This window comes from Empidonax traillii, unplaced genomic scaffold (assembly GCF_003031625.1).
Source record: "Empidonax traillii isolate 1590-97213 ecotype Southwest subspecies unplaced genomic scaffold, ASM303162v1 scaffold243:size714344, whole genome shotgun sequence".
Lineage (NCBI taxonomy): Eukaryota > Metazoa > Chordata > Aves > Passeriformes > Tyrannidae > Empidonax > Empidonax traillii.
In genome coordinates this window covers 67,404-84,755 of record NW_020955436.1, presented here as the reverse complement: position 1 = coordinate 84,755, position 17,352 = coordinate 67,404, and the positions used below count along the sequence as shown (strand labels likewise).

Here is a 17,352-nt window from a genome sequence, read left to right as displayed (position 1 = left end):
CCTAGTGCTTCAGTGTGTGCCAGAAATAAGACTAAAGAATAAATGAATGCATTATAATTAAACAAACTGTTTGTACTCTAGTAAAATCAGCTCTTCATTATATGCTTTTCATACTTTACAGTATTGAAATGCCACAAAATAATCTGCAGCACCTAGAATTGTCAATTAGCAAAATGTCTTTTTTTCTGGAGATAAACTCTCCACGCTGTCAAAAGATTTAAGAAATGATCCTTAAATCAGGAGGTTAGTTAGTTAAAGCAGGATGTAAGTTAGTTAAAAAATCCCTCATGCACAAAGATATTTGTTCTTACCCGGGTTTTACAACCTGCTTTCTGGACTAGTATGTTCAATTCAAAGTCCCTATTTGCTCTATTACGTGCTGTGCTGTCAACTCTTGACTTTGGTTGGGTTCTGCTGTAAGCATTTCTCTGGTCCTGTTCTGCAGCCCTGCATATATCCTCATTCAAGAAGTCTATATATTTAAAAGTAAAAGCTGAATATTAGGTACTGAATTTGATTTGAAGATACTTTGGTGACAGTGTCTACTGTGTGACTGTCTCTGCTGTAGTGTAGGGTTACAGCTGGTTGCACGGCGTTAGGAAGAGCCCTCCCAGCAGCTCGAGGCAGGTGATTCTTTCCCCCTGCTCAGCACTGGTGAGACTGTATGTGCAGGGCTGTGTCCAGTCCTGGTGTCCCCAGTACATATGAGAAGAGGCTGAGAGAGCTGAGGCTGTTCAGCCTGGAGGAGATGTTTAAGGACAGTGTGGGTGTGAACCTTAGCAATGCATATAAATAGGTGTCTGTATCAGAGGAGGAATGAAGAACACAGAGGGAGTGTCCTCTCAGTGGTATCCAGTGATAGGCCAGGAGGCAATGGGTACAAACAGATATACAGCAAGTTCCAGTTAAAACATAAGAAGACAAGTTTTTACTGCCGGGGTGGTCAAACATTGGAACAGGTTGCTCAGAAGTTTGACTCTCTGTCCTTGGAGATGCTCATAACCCAGCTTGATGAGATGCTGTAAGCAACCCACTGTAGCAAACACATGTTTGAGCAGGGGATTGGACTGGATCATCTTCAGTGTCCTCTTTCACCCTCAACAGTAGCATGATCCTGTGATCTAAATTCTGTATGACCCCTCACCACTCTTTCCAGACAAAGGGGGTAGGGAGGGTTTCTTTACTATATTGGCTCTAATGTTGGTTTCAATTACTTGGTTTTTGGTTTTGCTGATGTAAAATAATTTCAGCCCATAATTGATAAAATAATTTCTTTCTAAATTTGTAAACTTAAAAAAATATTTTTGAGCAGCTTTAAATGATGCTTTACTGTTTGCTTTGTTTTTCAGCCATTCTTATGTTGGCCCAGATTACAGCATCCAAAAGAACACTGGAAAAATTTCTCTAGAGCAGATTGATGCTGTAAGTCCTCTATGTTTCAGGGTTTACATAGTATGTTGAAATAGAACTTTTTAAATTCAAATACTCCATGTGCAAACAACATAAAAAGTGTTTATCTTTTTTTCCTTCATATTTTCTTTGTAACTGTTGAATGAAATTGCGTTAAAGTTCAAAATGGAGCGGAGTTAACTAAAAATGCCTCTAATCAGGGTTTAAACTGGAGCTATAATGAATTACCTATTTTTCTGCTTAATTTTGTGTACTTTCACAAATACCTAACATAATTATAAGCAGATTTTAACAAAATTTTCTTATTTAATAATCTTGCAACCCGATGTTTAGTTTATGATTATTGCATTGCAGTATTAGTGTTTTCACTGCTCTTTTTTTGAGTTACAGAAGGGATTTTGAGAACAAGGAAATAAATAAAATGGGTTGTAAAACATCACACATGAATGTTATAGAGTCGATTAAAATCACATTGTAACTATTTTATCTGAATTTTAGGAACTGTGTGTGTTTTCAGTGTCCGTCTTAACCATTATAGACTTCCTTCGGTAGTGAATTCCCTGGCATGGCTCAGAGTTAAAAAAAACAACAACCAAACCTAAGTAAACTTGAATGTTACATGTCTTCCATTCTCTGAGATCTTACTTTATGACAAATAGTATTTTTCAGGGAGTACAACCTGCAGATTAGTTGCAAAGAATTTTACTCCTGCTTGTTGTTTTTCAAAGATTTTTTTTTTAAAAAAAGTCCCCTTCCCTAGTCCCCAGAAACTCTTACCATATGTCACTTTGCCTTTCCAGCTAAAATAAGGAAGAGACAGGAAATATTGTAATGGAATTGTGGATATATTTTTCCTGACAGCAGTTAAACCTTTGTTACTTTGTAGCTGAAGATAGTCTCTATGCCTCTGTCCTTTGGCCTTTGTCCTTGAGATGGTTCTTGGATTTGATGGCTTATGGACACACGTGTGTCATGGTCAGTCCCAAGGCTCTCTGTACACACATAGCTTTTCTTCCAGCCATTGGCATTTTCAAGCGGAGCTAGTTAATAATCACAAGAAGCATGTATTCCACAAATTAAATGATCAGTATGCCTTAAACAGGAATTTTTCTCTTGGCAGCTTTCGGTGAAGTCGTTCCCTCTGTGCATGCGGCAGCTGCACAGAGCGCTGCGCGACAGCCATCACCTCCGGCACGGGGGCCGGATGCAGTATGGGCTGTTCCTGAAGGGCATCGGCTTGACTCTGGAACAGGCACTGGAGTTCTGGAAGAAAGAGTTTATCAGAGGAAAAGTGGATGCAGATAAGGTAACTTAACAAATGAAAAATATCTAAACGTGTGTATGTGAGGATGTAGTTGATGTGTACGTTGTGCTACAGATTGGAATAGATAAAATTAAAGTAAGTAAGTGGGCAAAAGGCACAGTAATGTATTTTTAAGGTGAGTTTTTTCCTATCTTTGCTTATGATTTTAGTAACTTTGCTGGGCATCTACCTGACCTATGGGTAGAAAAGGCAAGCTATAAAGAGGCTTTTTATTGATGAGATTTAGAAATATCTTACTTTACCATTAGATTACTAAGAAGCCAATGTCCTTTATGAAATACAGGTACTATGTGACTAAATTAATTCACCAAGCAGGTAAGTGACCACAAACATCTGAAGGATAAGGTTAACCTTTTTTGTTGTTTGATTAAAAATATATATTAATTGGACATCTATGTGTGAGGTAGGCTTGCCTTAGCAAATTTACAGTCTAAGAATAAAAAAATGAAACTGGAGATGAATGGAGATAGAACAATATGTTCAAGGAAATGGTGAAAAATGCTGTCTGGTGCATTATTGATATATTATTCATTGGCCTAAGCTTTGCTAATATTTTTGAGAGTATCGTGAGTGAGGAAGGTGTAACATATGCTATGTGTAATATATGCTGTCTCTTTGAGACCATGAAAAATACATGCTGATTTTTGAAGGATTGTGACCTACTCCTTAACTTGAACAGCTTAGGTAGAATGAAGCAGGCTTTCTCTGTTTTTCTAGCTCCTTATATATGATATGATTTAAGAGGAGATACTTAATTTGTTAAAAAGGAAATCCAAAATGCATTTCTGTATGAAAGTTTCAAGAACAGCTCTGAAGAGAGGTAATAAAATTTTTAGTGAAATACCAATTACTTCCTAGTTGTATTGAGTTTGCATGGCCAGGTTTTGGTAGTGGATGAGGCTACAGGGATATGGCTTCTGTGAGAAGTTGCTAGAAACTTTCTTCATGTCCAGCAGAGCCAATGCCAGCTGGCTCCAAGATCACTGGCCAAGGCCGAGCCCACCAGTGATGGGCGTAGCTACTCTGGGACATTCTGAACATATTCAAGAAGGAGGAAGAAAAATTTTGTGCAATAGCAGCTTCATCCAGAGAGAGGAGTTGAGACTGTGTGAGGGGCACAACTCTGCAGACCCCACAGTCAGTGAAGAAGGAGGGGAAGGAGGTGCTCCTGGTGCCAGAGCAGAGATTCCCCTGCAGCCCATGGTGCAGACCATGGTGAAGCAGCTGTGCCCTGCAGCCCAAGGAGGTTCTGTGGTGGAGCAGAGATCCACCTGTATCCCATGGAGGACCCCAGGCCAGATTAGGTAGATGCCCAAAGGAGATTGTAATTCCATAGGAAACCTATGCTGGAGCAGGCTCCTGGCAGTACATGTAGCCCCAGGGAGAGAGGAGCCCATGCTGGAGCAGGTTTGCTTGGAGGATGTGTGGCCCTGTGGGGGACCCATGCTGGAGCAATCTGTTCCTGAAGAACTGCACCTCATGGAAGAGACCCATAGTTTGTGAAAAACTGCAGCCTCTGGGAAGGACTCAGGTTGGAGAAGTTTGTGGAGGACTGTCTCCGATAAGAAGGATCACACACTGGAACAGGGGAAGACTGTGAGCAGTCCTTCCCCTGAGGAGGAAGGAGTGGCAGAGACAACGTGTGGTGAACTGACCAGAACTCCCATTTCCTGTCTGCCTGCATCACTGAGTGGGAGCAGGTAAAGAAAATCAGGAGTGAAGTCAAACCCAGAAAGAAGGGAGAGGTGTGGGGGGGAATGTGTTTTAAGATTTGGTTTTATTTTTCATTAGCCCAAGTCAAGTCTTTTGCCCGTGACAGTAACGGGTGAGTGATCTCTCCCCATCCTTGTCCCACCCCATGAGCCCTTTGTTACATTTTCTCTCCCCTGCCCAGCCGACAGAGCAGCTTTAGTGGGCACCCGACATCCAGCCAGGGTCAACCCAGGACACTAGCTGAATTCAGGAAAATCCAGACTTTTCAGTTGCCATTTCCTGTGCTTGAAGGAAATTGAAAGAATGAAAGCAAGTTATTTAAAAAAAAAAAATAACTGTATAAAGATGCCCATTTGTTATTTCTGTTTTCAAAAAATATTGGGAGAACATAACCTGATTCTACCTACTTGTGCATTGACCAAGTATGTACATGCACATGTATGAAGACATGTATGCACCTTGGATCCCATTTTCAGTCACAGGTTTATGACTTTACTGTAGCATCTTCATTGATAGGCCCTAGAAATAAATGAAGTTTTATGATCCTATGTTTAGCTGCAATAGTTAGGATATTGTGAATCAAGCAAGGGGTTATAGTTATTGCATTTGTCTCAAGCAGGCTTCTATTTCCATGTTTTTTTGATTCTTCTCAGGTTCTAGATAAGCACTTTCAAACTGGGGTAAAAAAGAAAACTAATTTTTCACACCTCTAACTGAAATTAGTGGCCTGTAATTTTTCACAGTAAAATATCGTACAGTGTTTAATGTCCTGAAAAAAATGAAGATTAATACAATTGTTATTGGCATTTTCTTCTTTTGACAATTTTATTTTCTGGCACTCATGCCATTGTTTCTTTCCTGTAGAGTGGAGATAATTATACTGCTTTATCTTGCTGGAGCACTGTGAATACACACATGTGATACTTTCTAAAGATTAAGGTTAATTATGTAGTTACCTACTGGTATTTTGCAAAGAGGGAGTGTTCAATTTGCTGCAAATGGTTATGATTTCAAAATTGTTTGTTCACATTCGGTTTTAATGGATGCAATATCTATGCAAGTTCTCAATCCGAAGAATTCTTGGCACACATCTTCAGTCTTTAGCAGGATAGAAGTTACCTTGAGCATATCAGCAGCAAACTGGAGTGCACGTCTCCAGGCTAAGCGTAGACACACTGACAATTTGCACCAAAAAGGTTCCCTGTTTTCTGAATCACTGTATCTCAGGGCTCAGTGATAAAAACATTGTAGAAAAATTTTTAAAGAAATTATATTTTACCTTTAAGAGAGGAATCTGTGAAGTATATTGTAAATGAAGTGTGAAACCATGTAGTTGGGGGGGGGGGAATCAAGTTCTGCCTATAAAGAAAGAACTGAAACTGGTATAGATGCTCTGTTGGTGGGGTGATGGGGAATGATCATGTACTGGCATGTTCACAAAGAGACAAATAAAGAGTGCAAAATGAAATTTTTTTTTTTTTTATTTCTGCACTGCAATTAAAATTACTCTGCAAAATGCTAGGTTAAGAGTGCCTAAATGGTTATTATTGTTCAAATGAAAGGATCAACTGCCAAATAATGGTAGATGCATTACTTCTGACTAAATGGTTGTGCCAGTTGGCCTCATAACCTCAGTATTGTTTTAAGACTTGGGTTTTTTTATAAATTATAATCTTACACTAAACAGATATTAATTCTCATAGATTCTTTCACATTCTGTTCTTCATGCTTAAAAACTCCCCATCCAATCTGAAAACGTGGCGGGGGGGGTAGGGGAACACGTAACTCCAGTGTGCTTTAAAAATACTTGAAACACGAAAGTAATGACAAGACAAATTAAATAATTACAGTGCAGATGTAAAAATGATTTGATGGTTGAAAATAAAGTCCTTAGTAGCAAAGATCATTATAGTGGAGATCACTACTTGGTTGTTACTGTTTTCAGATATTTTTGTGTGATTAGTCTGTGAATGTGAAAAGGAAGAATTGAAAGATAATGCAGTACTTGAAATGAAGGAAAGAAGGGATGGAGAATCAGTTTCTTTAAGGGATTATTCAGCTAATAGCTTGGAGCCATGGTTTGGATACAGATGGGAGACTTTAGGGCAACCCATCACCTTTTGCTTTCCTTTGCTACATATATACTTGTGATATATATTCTCTTTCTTAGCTATAATTGGTGTATGGTGGTACAGAATGCTCTCTTCTGGTGCTCTGAGTATTTACTGTTTAGTACAGAAGAAACAATTGCTAGATGTGCACTTCTGTGTTGAAAAATAATTCCTTTGACATTGCAATTTGATATTGCACTGGTTTTTATTATTGTTGCATATACTACTGAAGTGCATCTTATAATTGTGCACAAGTTTGGGGTTTTATTTATTTAATAATTTTTCAGAACTTAAGTGTTACTAAAAATTATCCTGATGATAGAAAAGCTTTTTTTCTTTCCACTGTTCATACGCTTCTTCGTCCTCAGGGCCATCTCCTGATTTCTGTAGAAGTGGAGGAGTATGTCATGGTAACGAAGCATTAATGTAGTAAATACCATTGCTCTTGCTTTCACTGGTTAACAGGGATCTAGATATTCAGTTTCTTGATTAAATTGTATTTTTGTGTTAAACTTATCATAAAATTAAAAAGATTTTTTTCCTTCCACCAATGACTGTAAAAATTAGTTTCAGTAGAGCCACTTAATATCTATACTTGTCTGTGATAATTTGGAATTTATGTTTTCATACTCTAGTTGTAGTGAGATAGAAAAAGTGGATTTTAAAGATTTTGAGTGGATAATTTTTATTATTTATTGGTAAAATTACATTCCATTTGTAACATTATTATACATTGAATGACTATACTTAACTAGTCTAACTGAATATAAAGAAAGTAAGAATGCTTTTATGATATGTTTGCAAATGTGTTTTGTATTCTACAAAATTAGCTCTTGAAATTTTTTTAATAGCAAGCTAAAAGTGATTTAACTGTCAGAAGAAACACAAAAATCCATTTTTCAGTTACATAGCTCATTTTGATTCCCAAACTTACTGTTAAATATACATTAAACCTTTTCTTTAAATATAAGTTTTAAGAAAGATACAGTAACGTACAATTGTAATGGGTGTTTCAAGACAGTAGGTGATCCAAGGCCTACATCCAAGCCTACATCCAAGGCACGTGGGCTTGAAATAAAAAGTAATATTTAATTTAAATTTTAACCCCAAAGGCTAAAGAAAAGGGCCAGGTAAAGAAAAGAAAGCCAGGTCTATGAAATCAGAGTATTTGTGCAAAACTGTGAACTGATTCAACTGAAATGCTGGTTGTTAGGAGCTGAACAGACTTTCATGACACAGTGATACATTGAACACTAAGTTGAAAAGTCAGTCATGTTAGTTTCTAGAAATAAGCTTTATGCCAGTGAGTCAGTCATCAGATCTACTTCTTTCATATAACTTACTTAGTGGTTTTTTTGCATATAAATTGAAGCCTGGAGGATAACAGGTGCGATGTTCAAATGGGACATCACTGTTGTTGAAGGCGATACTCGCATGAAGACAGATGACTGCTGAGATCCATTAGCTGGTGCGATCTTGGCTGAAGAGGATAGTCTGGAATCCCTCAGGTATTTTAATAAACAATATGCAGAAGAAATGTTTTGAGTGAGTTTGTTTTATAGTAAAAATTTATTCAGCTAGGCGTGAGAATTAAAAGCATGACTTGAAGCCATAAATGTATGTATTGCTGTTGCATCTGAGTCAAGCTGAATTAGTACAGTTGTCTTGTTGTATCTGGAAAAAGATTTTATTTTCTTGCTTTTTACTATGGTAATTTGCTAATAAGAAGCAGTGAGGAGTTGGACTCAAGTAACTGAAAATCCTAAGGAATTACATTCTGGGCAGATATTATTCTTCCCCCTTTGGTTTCCTATGAATGTTTAGAGCTAAGCCTGACAACTAGGAATTTCTTGCAGAACATCTGCAATCTGGCCACAGAGTTTAGAATCATAGAATCATAATATCCTTCTTTAGCTGAATCGAAATGAGCTTCAATTGCCATTAAAATGGTGTTATTTTTGGCATTGTGTCTGTCACAGTATGTATGTTAAGTCTAAGCAAGATTCTTGCAATTATGTATTATAATTTTTGTTTAAAGTTGTGTTTTGTAGGTGGGAACTTGTCCTTTGTGTCCTTTGTGTGCTGTGCATATTCATTTGTGCTTGCTAGCATTCTGCTCCCTTCTCTTTTAGAGGGTTTCAGAATTTTGGAAGCCTATCTGAGTACTGCTAGCATATTACTGACACACTGGTCTGCATGACTTGGTTTCTATCAATTTGTTTTGTATACCTTTTGACCAAAGCAGTAGGAAGGAGAACTGTCATGGATTCTGGAAGTGAGAGGACTGAGAAAGCACACTCACAGGAGTTGCATTTAATTGTATTCCAAGAGGGAATGCTGAGGGACCTGGCTTAGTGGTGGATTTGGCAGTGTTAGATTTATAATTGGGCTCAATCTTAAAGATCTTTTCTAACCTAAATGATTTTATTCTATACTTGAATAACTTCTTGCAGAGTACTGTTAAATTCTGCTAAGTCGTAAGAAGGAACTGGGATAAGATTCCTCACTGATTGTGTCAAATGTACATATGATTACCATGCCTATAAAGATATAACCCTGGCCCTTGGCTAGGAGGAAGCCCCTATTAGCATTGTCAGTGTTACTTCTCTTTAGTCATGAGGACACAACCACTCTGTAAAGACCTGCAGAAAATTAGCTCATGTAATCAGAGCTAGAGATAACTGTGTGCTTCCTGATCGTGAGATCAAATCAAAATAGTTTAAAGTTTGCATCAGATAATGATTTTTAGTAAGGTTTAGATAAAAGTAACAGTATGAAATTTCTGTCATTAAAATAACATGCCATGTTGTATTTATGGATGTTGATGCCTGATAGAGTTAATAATACAATTTTCATGAAGCAGTTGATACTATTCTGCTTTCCTGACAGATAAAAAATTCTGACTTTGCTGCAAAGGGATTTACCAGTAACATCTACATTGTTCACAATCTTCACACAAATATATGCAAGTTTGTAGGTGTTGCTACTCTGACCTCTTTAATAAACTAAAAATATAGACTTGTTCTGTGGCTGTTTCTCTCAGAGTTTATTTTGGTTTTATTTCCAAATTAGACAAGTAAACTAAGTGCATCATGGCTCTGGTTGGCATATAGGAAGTCAGATGATGAGAAATCAGATGTGAATATAAGATTAGGTGTTCTTTGTGATACTTAGTGGAAATGTCCTACCACTTATTTAATGAAAATAAGATGAAAATAATAAATTTTTTCGCCATTCTTGCCCATAAGCTATGTACGTAGTCATCATTGAAAAGGTATTGTTAACTTAAAACTTTATATGAACATAAATGTATAAACACACACGGCCCACACCTCCCAGTGGAAGATGCTGTTTCAGTTCCTTTTGGTGGGTGAATAACCTGCAACTTTACTTGGTACTGGTTTTCTTTCAGTGTGCATTAGAATTTTGTTTTGACTGCCACATCTGGAGTTCTCATCCCTATAAGGAATGAAAACAAACCAGACACTTCTTTACTCCTTACTTGTAAGGATTTATTTTACTTTAAACAAGACTGCCTGATCTTTGACACTCAAAGTTTATCAGTAAAGCTAAGGATACTAAAATGGAAGTGTCTTTGGGACATAATTATGTTTTAATTACGCCCTGTAGCTAATGTGGATGCACATTCAGCTCAGTCATGTTTCTGTGTATTTCCCTCTGAAACTTCTCAGGTCTCAAATTACAAATCAGCATATCAGTGTATCTTACAGTTATCTAAGCTTATTAAATATTGACAAAAATCCATTTCACTGTCATATTTTAACTTTTTTGTTACAGAAACTTTGTTTTTAAAAAAATAATAGATTCAAAATCTTAAAGCAGTATTTCTTAAAAGAAACAGACCTGGTGTAAAACCATTATTTTTCACTGTAGTTCTGTTTCATGGATGATTTTCTAATAGACTACAACTGATGATGAGACTAGAAAATGTAATATAATATTAGACTACGGTACACATGAAGGTTATTCTGTGGGCACATAAATACTCTAGGAATCACAGTAATAAGTGCTATGGTAAAAATATGCACTCTTTCACTTCAAGCATGGGATTGTGCTATTCAATTTTCTCAATTATTCTAGTTAAAACTGGAATTCTACAGTCTTTGTTGTGAAGCCAAAGTTATGGTGGCATTTTCCCATGATTATTCACTTTAAAGTACTTTCATCAGTTCAGCATTTTTTTTTAACCTTTTAAAAATGTATCTGCCTTTACTTTTGATTTTCATCCTATGATTTACATTAAAAAGGATAATTTGGGGCAGTCTTCCAGCCTGTGGCATGTCTTAAGGACAGAGAAGAGCTCTAGCTACATAATCACTCTTCCAGGACATCAGTTACAGTGCTGGCATAATTTTAGTGATGTTTTTAACTGTACTAGCTACTATACAAAGAAATAGGATCAGTTTTTATAGTTGTTACATATTAGGCACCAAAATCTATGTTTAGTAAGCCAGTGTATGAGCTGATTAGTGATAAGGTGCTTGCACTGGGAAGAGTGAAAGCAATAATTATCTTTTTTGTACTAAAACTAATTTAGTTCAGAATCTGCTCTCTTATGACTTGTTTTATTCTCAGCAACATACATTGCTGTAGATAGTCCATGCTGTAGTATCTTTTTAGAATTGTATGTATAAAACCAGATATTGAAGCTAGACCTTGAATTTTGTAAGATTCCTTTTGTAGTCTTAAACTGCTTGTCAGTCTTGCACTTTATTATAGCTGTAGAAAGACTGTGCACTTGCCAGAAGAGGTTTCTCTTTTATTGGCACTCACAGCAGCAGTGAGAAAGTCATTCCATGACATTTTAAGAAAAGTAATGGATGGATTTACCTATCTGGTTGATAAATTTCTACTTTGAGGGATTGTGAAGTATCTGAATTCCACTAAATACAGAACCTTTAGCTGGTCCTTTCGAATATCTCCTTAACCATACAGGTCTCTCTCTCTAGCCATCTGCTGAAAAATACCTGTTACGTTACCACACACACCACCACTTTATGTATTTAACCTCTTCGGCTGTTTACCCCAAGTGAGACAGGGAATAACTGTTTTTGAGATGCAGATCTTTTAATCTCTATCTTTTTATTGCCTGAATGGCAAGCTGAATGACATAGCAGGTCTCTTCCAGTTGTGTTCCTCTGCTTTTTGAACAGAAAGGTTTTGATAGGTTTTTTAAATCTTGATATAATTGTTTGAAAGAATATTTTTAAATTATTTTATTAAGCATTCAGATAAACTGACTTTCAAAGCAAAGCCCAGAATCCTGTATACCTTGCCTTCTTGTTTGATAATTGTTGTAACATCATATAGCTGTCATATTCTATCTGTCTGTATTCAGACAGTAAATTATGGATATATTTCATAATCAGTCATCCAGAAAAACGGCATGTTGTATCAAATGTGCACTCTGCTGATATACCACAGTAGGCACAATATGAATAAAAATGTGGTTTTGCTTTCAGAAATAATTTAACACTCTGCCACGTCTTTAAAATCTGCTGAATCTCATGAATAAAGACAAAACAGCTCGTCATATGTTATTTATTCTATGCACAATTATGTTTTGAAAATTTAATATATTGATTTAGGAAAGTGAAATTACCATGGTAGGGCTTAAGTATTTCAACATAATAGTTGTTAATACTTCTTGAAAGAAGGTTGTATTTTGATTTTGTATGAAATGTCCTGTGCTATTTAGCTGTGAAATGGAATTCTGTGTAATGTGGTGTGCTCTGAACTTTTACTGTGTTCTGTGTCTCTCCTTTAAGTCCACTCAGAAAGGAGAAAAACACAATGTCCCTCAAATATAATTTGTTTGTTTGTTTTCTTTTCTTTTGCTTTCCTACTGTACATGTGGGAGCAGAAACATGTGGTCTTTATGGCAAGTTTTGCATTTAAATGCCAGTTTATTTTCTTTTTCTGATTCATCTACTTAATGGAGTTGGGTTTGTGGCATGAGAACTGGGGCAATGCTAGTGAAACTCTAAGGAACTTTTTTTAAAAAAGCAATTACAGTAGTTGGGCTCTTTCTTGTACTTTGTTACTAGAGTTATTTCCGTGGTTTTAGAACATTACAGCTGGCGCTATAAAATTAGGTGTATGTTACTTCTGAGACAGTTAGGAGCAGTGTGTCAGTGAGCCAGACCTTTATTCCTCTCTTCCCATTCTCCCTGCAGTCAAGTAATCTTTTAGTCGTCATCTTTTAATGATGAATTAACAAAGGTTTTAAAAAAAAAAGATAGGAAAATAGTCTTGTGTGTTTTTAAAACAAGCTTTCTTCTGTCGAATGCAGAAAGGCTCTTGTCATAATTACAGTCTAGAGTTCAAATTTGTCTTGATTATAGTGCACTTTGCATAAGATAGAATATAAAATGTTCCTTATATGTAAGCAGTTCTCTTTATTATGACAGCAAGGGCTACTATCTGCTTTTCTGCACTTTTGTTTTCCTTGATCATTATCTTTAAATGTAATTTTGTCTTTTATTGGGCTGTTTTTACAGCAGAGTTTTTACAGGGAGAATGCCGGTGATCTTGAGCCAAACTATGCTGTTTGGAGAGCTCCAGTATTTAGCACTGTCACACAGAGGCCGATATCCAGTATCTCTCTATGTTCATAGAGTTGGCAAACATCAGTTATCCATGTATAGTTTTGTGTTTTAATGTCTTTTGTCATTCTTCTATTACTGCATCAAAAAAGTTAAGTCTACATGTTTCTAGAGCAAACTCAAGGAATACTTATCAACCTGAGGAAATGTATTCATTACTCAGTCTCCTTATAGTTTTATTTTAAGAATTATTTGATCTTTTTTTCCAATGATCAATTTATCTAGAAAATAAATTAATTTGTTTTAATCTGCACTTGCACTGAGGAGTTGCTGATATCTTGAAACATTACGTGACTGGAGACTTAATATCTATCTGTTCTGGTACTGATCCTTGTCTAAGAGGTTTAACCATATTTCAGTAAAAGGCAAGATTTTTCCCCACAGTTGTATCACATTTTGACAGCTTTGTCACTTTGATTAGTTGAAGGGATATTCTCCAGTCCAAGTCAGTGGATCTCTCTGAGTGATGCTGCCGCTTCTGCAAGTCTGAGGCTTAGGGTAAAATTGAATCTCTTGGACTTTACAGTATCCTATTACAGATTGAATTGGGTCAGTCGTAGATTTCTAATGAATAAGAACTGCTTGGTGGTTATAACCTGAGGGTAGCAGCAACTTACCGCTCAACTTCATGATTAATGAAAAAGGCATGCCTTTGTTGTTTTGACTTGCCTTGCCTTTTGTGTGCCTTTTGTCATGTAGTGCTGAACTTGGCTTCAGATGTCATGCAAATCAGTGTATAGATTGAGAAATAACAGTCTGTAAAGGATTCCTGATAGCATCGGAACACCACAAGGATGCAGTAAAAAATTAATTAGGTTATCTCATAATATATAATCAGTCAAGATTGACAGCTTGCTAACGTGAGCCCTTTGTGCAAGGTACATGATTGTAAAAGGGAATAATACTTCTGTGGTTTGAGTAGTCCAAAAGATGTTCAAAATTTTTCAGTCTTTGCTTCAAAGATTGCATATTTAGGGAGTGCTATGTAGTTCAATCAGTTTGTAAAATATAAACAATTCTGTGAGCACATGAAGTCTTCCACTGTGTCTCAATATGATTGCTCTTTGAAAACAATGCAGAGACAGAGAACTTCAGCTGCTGTGGTGGATTTGCTCAGATCCTTTGACTTTGCCAGATGTACTAAGTAGAACTGAAATATTGGATAATGAGCCAGTCTTGCTTGGATTAATTCCAGTATCCTGTAGAGGTCTTTGTAATTGGGAACATCCTAGCACAGGTAAATTGCAGCTCTTGCCAACAGTAGCGCTCTTCAAGAGCAGGCCAGTATGCACTGTTCGCTTGGGCTCGTTTCTGGTGCTGAGCTTTGAAACATCTATTGGTTTAATGCCAAGAGTCCTGTCCAAAATGTGGCAAGGCCTTCTAATGGATATTGTCTGGAATGGCCAAGACAATTTTTCTTCAGACCTTCTCTCATTTGTGAGTTTCTCTTCTGATGTCTCAACAACCTGGGAGTCCTCATGTCCTGCTAAATTTTCAATTTGTAGTATGGCTGCTTGGATAGCTTTGATTGATATGAGGAAAATTAGTATTCCTAGAATGAAGGAGCCTGCTATGCCAGACTGTCAAGTTAAATGATAACAATTGGACATGGTAACATGTTGGACTATTTTTCAAGAAGCAGATATCCCAAGTACCTTGGGTACAAGCTGGAACCAAAAGTAAGGGCTTTACTCTAAATCTCTTCCAAAATCCATTCCAGTTTTCGCCTACTGCAGACCTGTCTGGTCTGATAAAGGCTGTCTTCTCATCCATATCCTCGAAGATGTTGTGATGGCCTAGTGAGAATAATAAACCCTCTGTCAGCACACAGCCTGAACCTCACATTCTCAGTCCTGCATTTTATTGCTGGTTGGTCTTACAACCAGAGTCTAATTGGATACATTTCAGGATTCTTCACAAAGTGACATCAATTTTCTTTCCTATTCTTTCCCTATACATTTAGGTTTTTTTGTACATGTTGATCTGGGTTACAGCATATGGTCATAGTATCCTGAGCTAAATGAGTCCATAAATACATTACATGTTCACTGTGCTCAAATAAAACTACAGAACATTATATGAGGGCATTTTTGTTTCGGGTATTGATACAGCTTGAGTAAGCAGTAGGAAATTAGTTTTTGGACTTTGCAGAGGTGCCTTGACAGTCTTCATCCATCTTCTCTGGAAACTTCTAGTACATGCTCCTGTGGTGTACCTCTAAGTATGGATTTCTCCCAGTTTTGATACAAACTTACTGAATTTCTTTTCTTGAATTTTTCCTTGGTATACATATTCCTTACACTTGGATTATAAGCTGCCATTATGATCAATAGAGATGTAGCCTATACAGTCAATAGTGTCTAGAGAATAATTTATTTAATGAGCCCCTAGCTGCCTACGTTAGGGCAAATGGAATTGCTCCCCAGACTCCTCTGATTTCATTGACCTCTATTGACAATAATGGGAGAAGTCTGGATGTAGATGTCTGGAGCTGAGTCTTATTCCTGTAGATGCAAACAGTTAGTCACTGTTCTACTTTTGTTTCACTTAGACGTTTTTTTGTTGTACCACATGCCAAATTTCTGTCTACTCTGCAATCCATTAACAGTCTTACATCTCTCTGGTGATAATGCTTTCTGTGTTCTCCTTTGCCATTGAATGTTTTGGGGACTTTTATTCTCTATCTGCCACTTCTGATAAAATGAATAGCCTGTTTAATTTCCCCCTTACCTTCTACTGAAAGATAAACTTTCAAGTTACATCTGTTAAATTCTTTCAATATTGAAATGTGAGAAAAATCGATTGAAAAATATCAGTAGAAAAACCTGAATGGCATTGGTGTACTTGTAATTGATGGAATACCAGGAGAGTGGAGGAGTTTTTTTTAAATTTAACTGAATGAGATTCTAGATTTTTTTTTTTTTCATCTCACGTCAAGCTATCTAGATGAGTGTATTAGGGAGTAAATACTTAGTAAAGAATGCAAGATTGTTCTCTGATTTTAAGTCTTAAGAGTTCCTTAAAACTGTAGAGGTGGTCTGCAGAAATCTGTCAAAAAAGCACAATATTTTTATGTTGCAGTCAAATATTGACGTTTTAATTCAAGTGTTTCAATTCTTGTTGAAAATTAAGTTTAATATTGTGTTCTATTTAAAAACAAAGCAGCAGAAGTTCTCACTGCCAGTTCAGTGTTAATTACCATCTAATATATTTATTTTCTTGCTTAAGGATATGATTATGAAAGGCAGGTCCTGCTTGACCAACCAGATCTCCTTCTATGACAGAATGACTCAGAGGATGAGGGAGAAGGTGTGGACGTTGTCTACCTAATTAATGTTTAGTAAAGTCTTTGGCACCATTTCCCACAGCATTTTCCTAGAGAAACTCAAACTCATGGCTTGGGCGGGAACACTGCTGGATAAAAAACTGGCTGGATGGCAGAGCCCAGAAAGTGGTGGTGAGTGGGTTACATCCAGCTGGAGGCTGGTCACAAGTGGTGTTCCCCAAGGTTCTTTGTGAGGGGAAGAGGAGGGACAGGTACTGATCTCTTCTCTGTGGTGACCAGTGACAGGACCCAAAGGAATGGCCTAAAGTTGTGTCGCGGGAGGTTAAGGTTGGAAATTAGAAAAAGGTTCTTCACCCAGGGGGTGGTTGGGCACTGGAACAGGCTCCCCAAGGAAGTGGTCACAGCACCAAGACTGACAGAGTTCAAGAAGTATTTGGAAATTGTGTACATAAATTGTAAGTTTAGCTAAGTTATATTAAGAAAAGCTTAAACTGCTGTAAGTAAAAATCCACCGTGTCATATTTTTGCTGATTCATCAGCCACGCAGTGTATGCTCATGTGTAGTATACAATGTGTCTAACTGATCAAAAATTTTCTGATTTCCTTGGGGTAGATGAAGCCATCTCCAGGGCAAGGTGGTTCTTGCCTCATATGGTTTAGAAATACTGAAATTGGAGGGGAAGAAGTTTTTTGTACTAGCTGTGAATTGGTCTGTGCTGACTGCCACACAACTTACTAGTTTTCCAGCTCAATTTTAGCTCATGATTCAGATCTGTACCCTTAAGGTAGAAATTGTGCTATGAGTTGATAATTTAGGGTAAATTTTTGTTGTTGGCAGATAGAGAAGCATTTATTTGTGCTCCTAAATGACAATTGTGGTTG

At 36.9% G+C, this 17,352-nt stretch overlaps 1 protein-coding gene across 1 annotated transcript in view; it reads left to right on the top strand.

Moving 5' to 3' along the window:
* The window catches only part of PRIM2 (DNA primase subunit 2), a 95,411-nt gene that overhangs the window by 58,736 nt on the left and 19,323 nt on the right, over window positions 1-17,352 (top strand). The window contains exons 8-9 of the mRNA XM_027888653.1: window positions 1,350-1,422; window positions 2,531-2,716. Of these exons, the coding sequence (XP_027744454.1) occupies window positions 1,350-1,422; window positions 2,531-2,716 (259 nt within the window). The remainder of the gene's footprint in view (window positions 1-1,349; window positions 1,423-2,530; window positions 2,717-17,352) is intronic.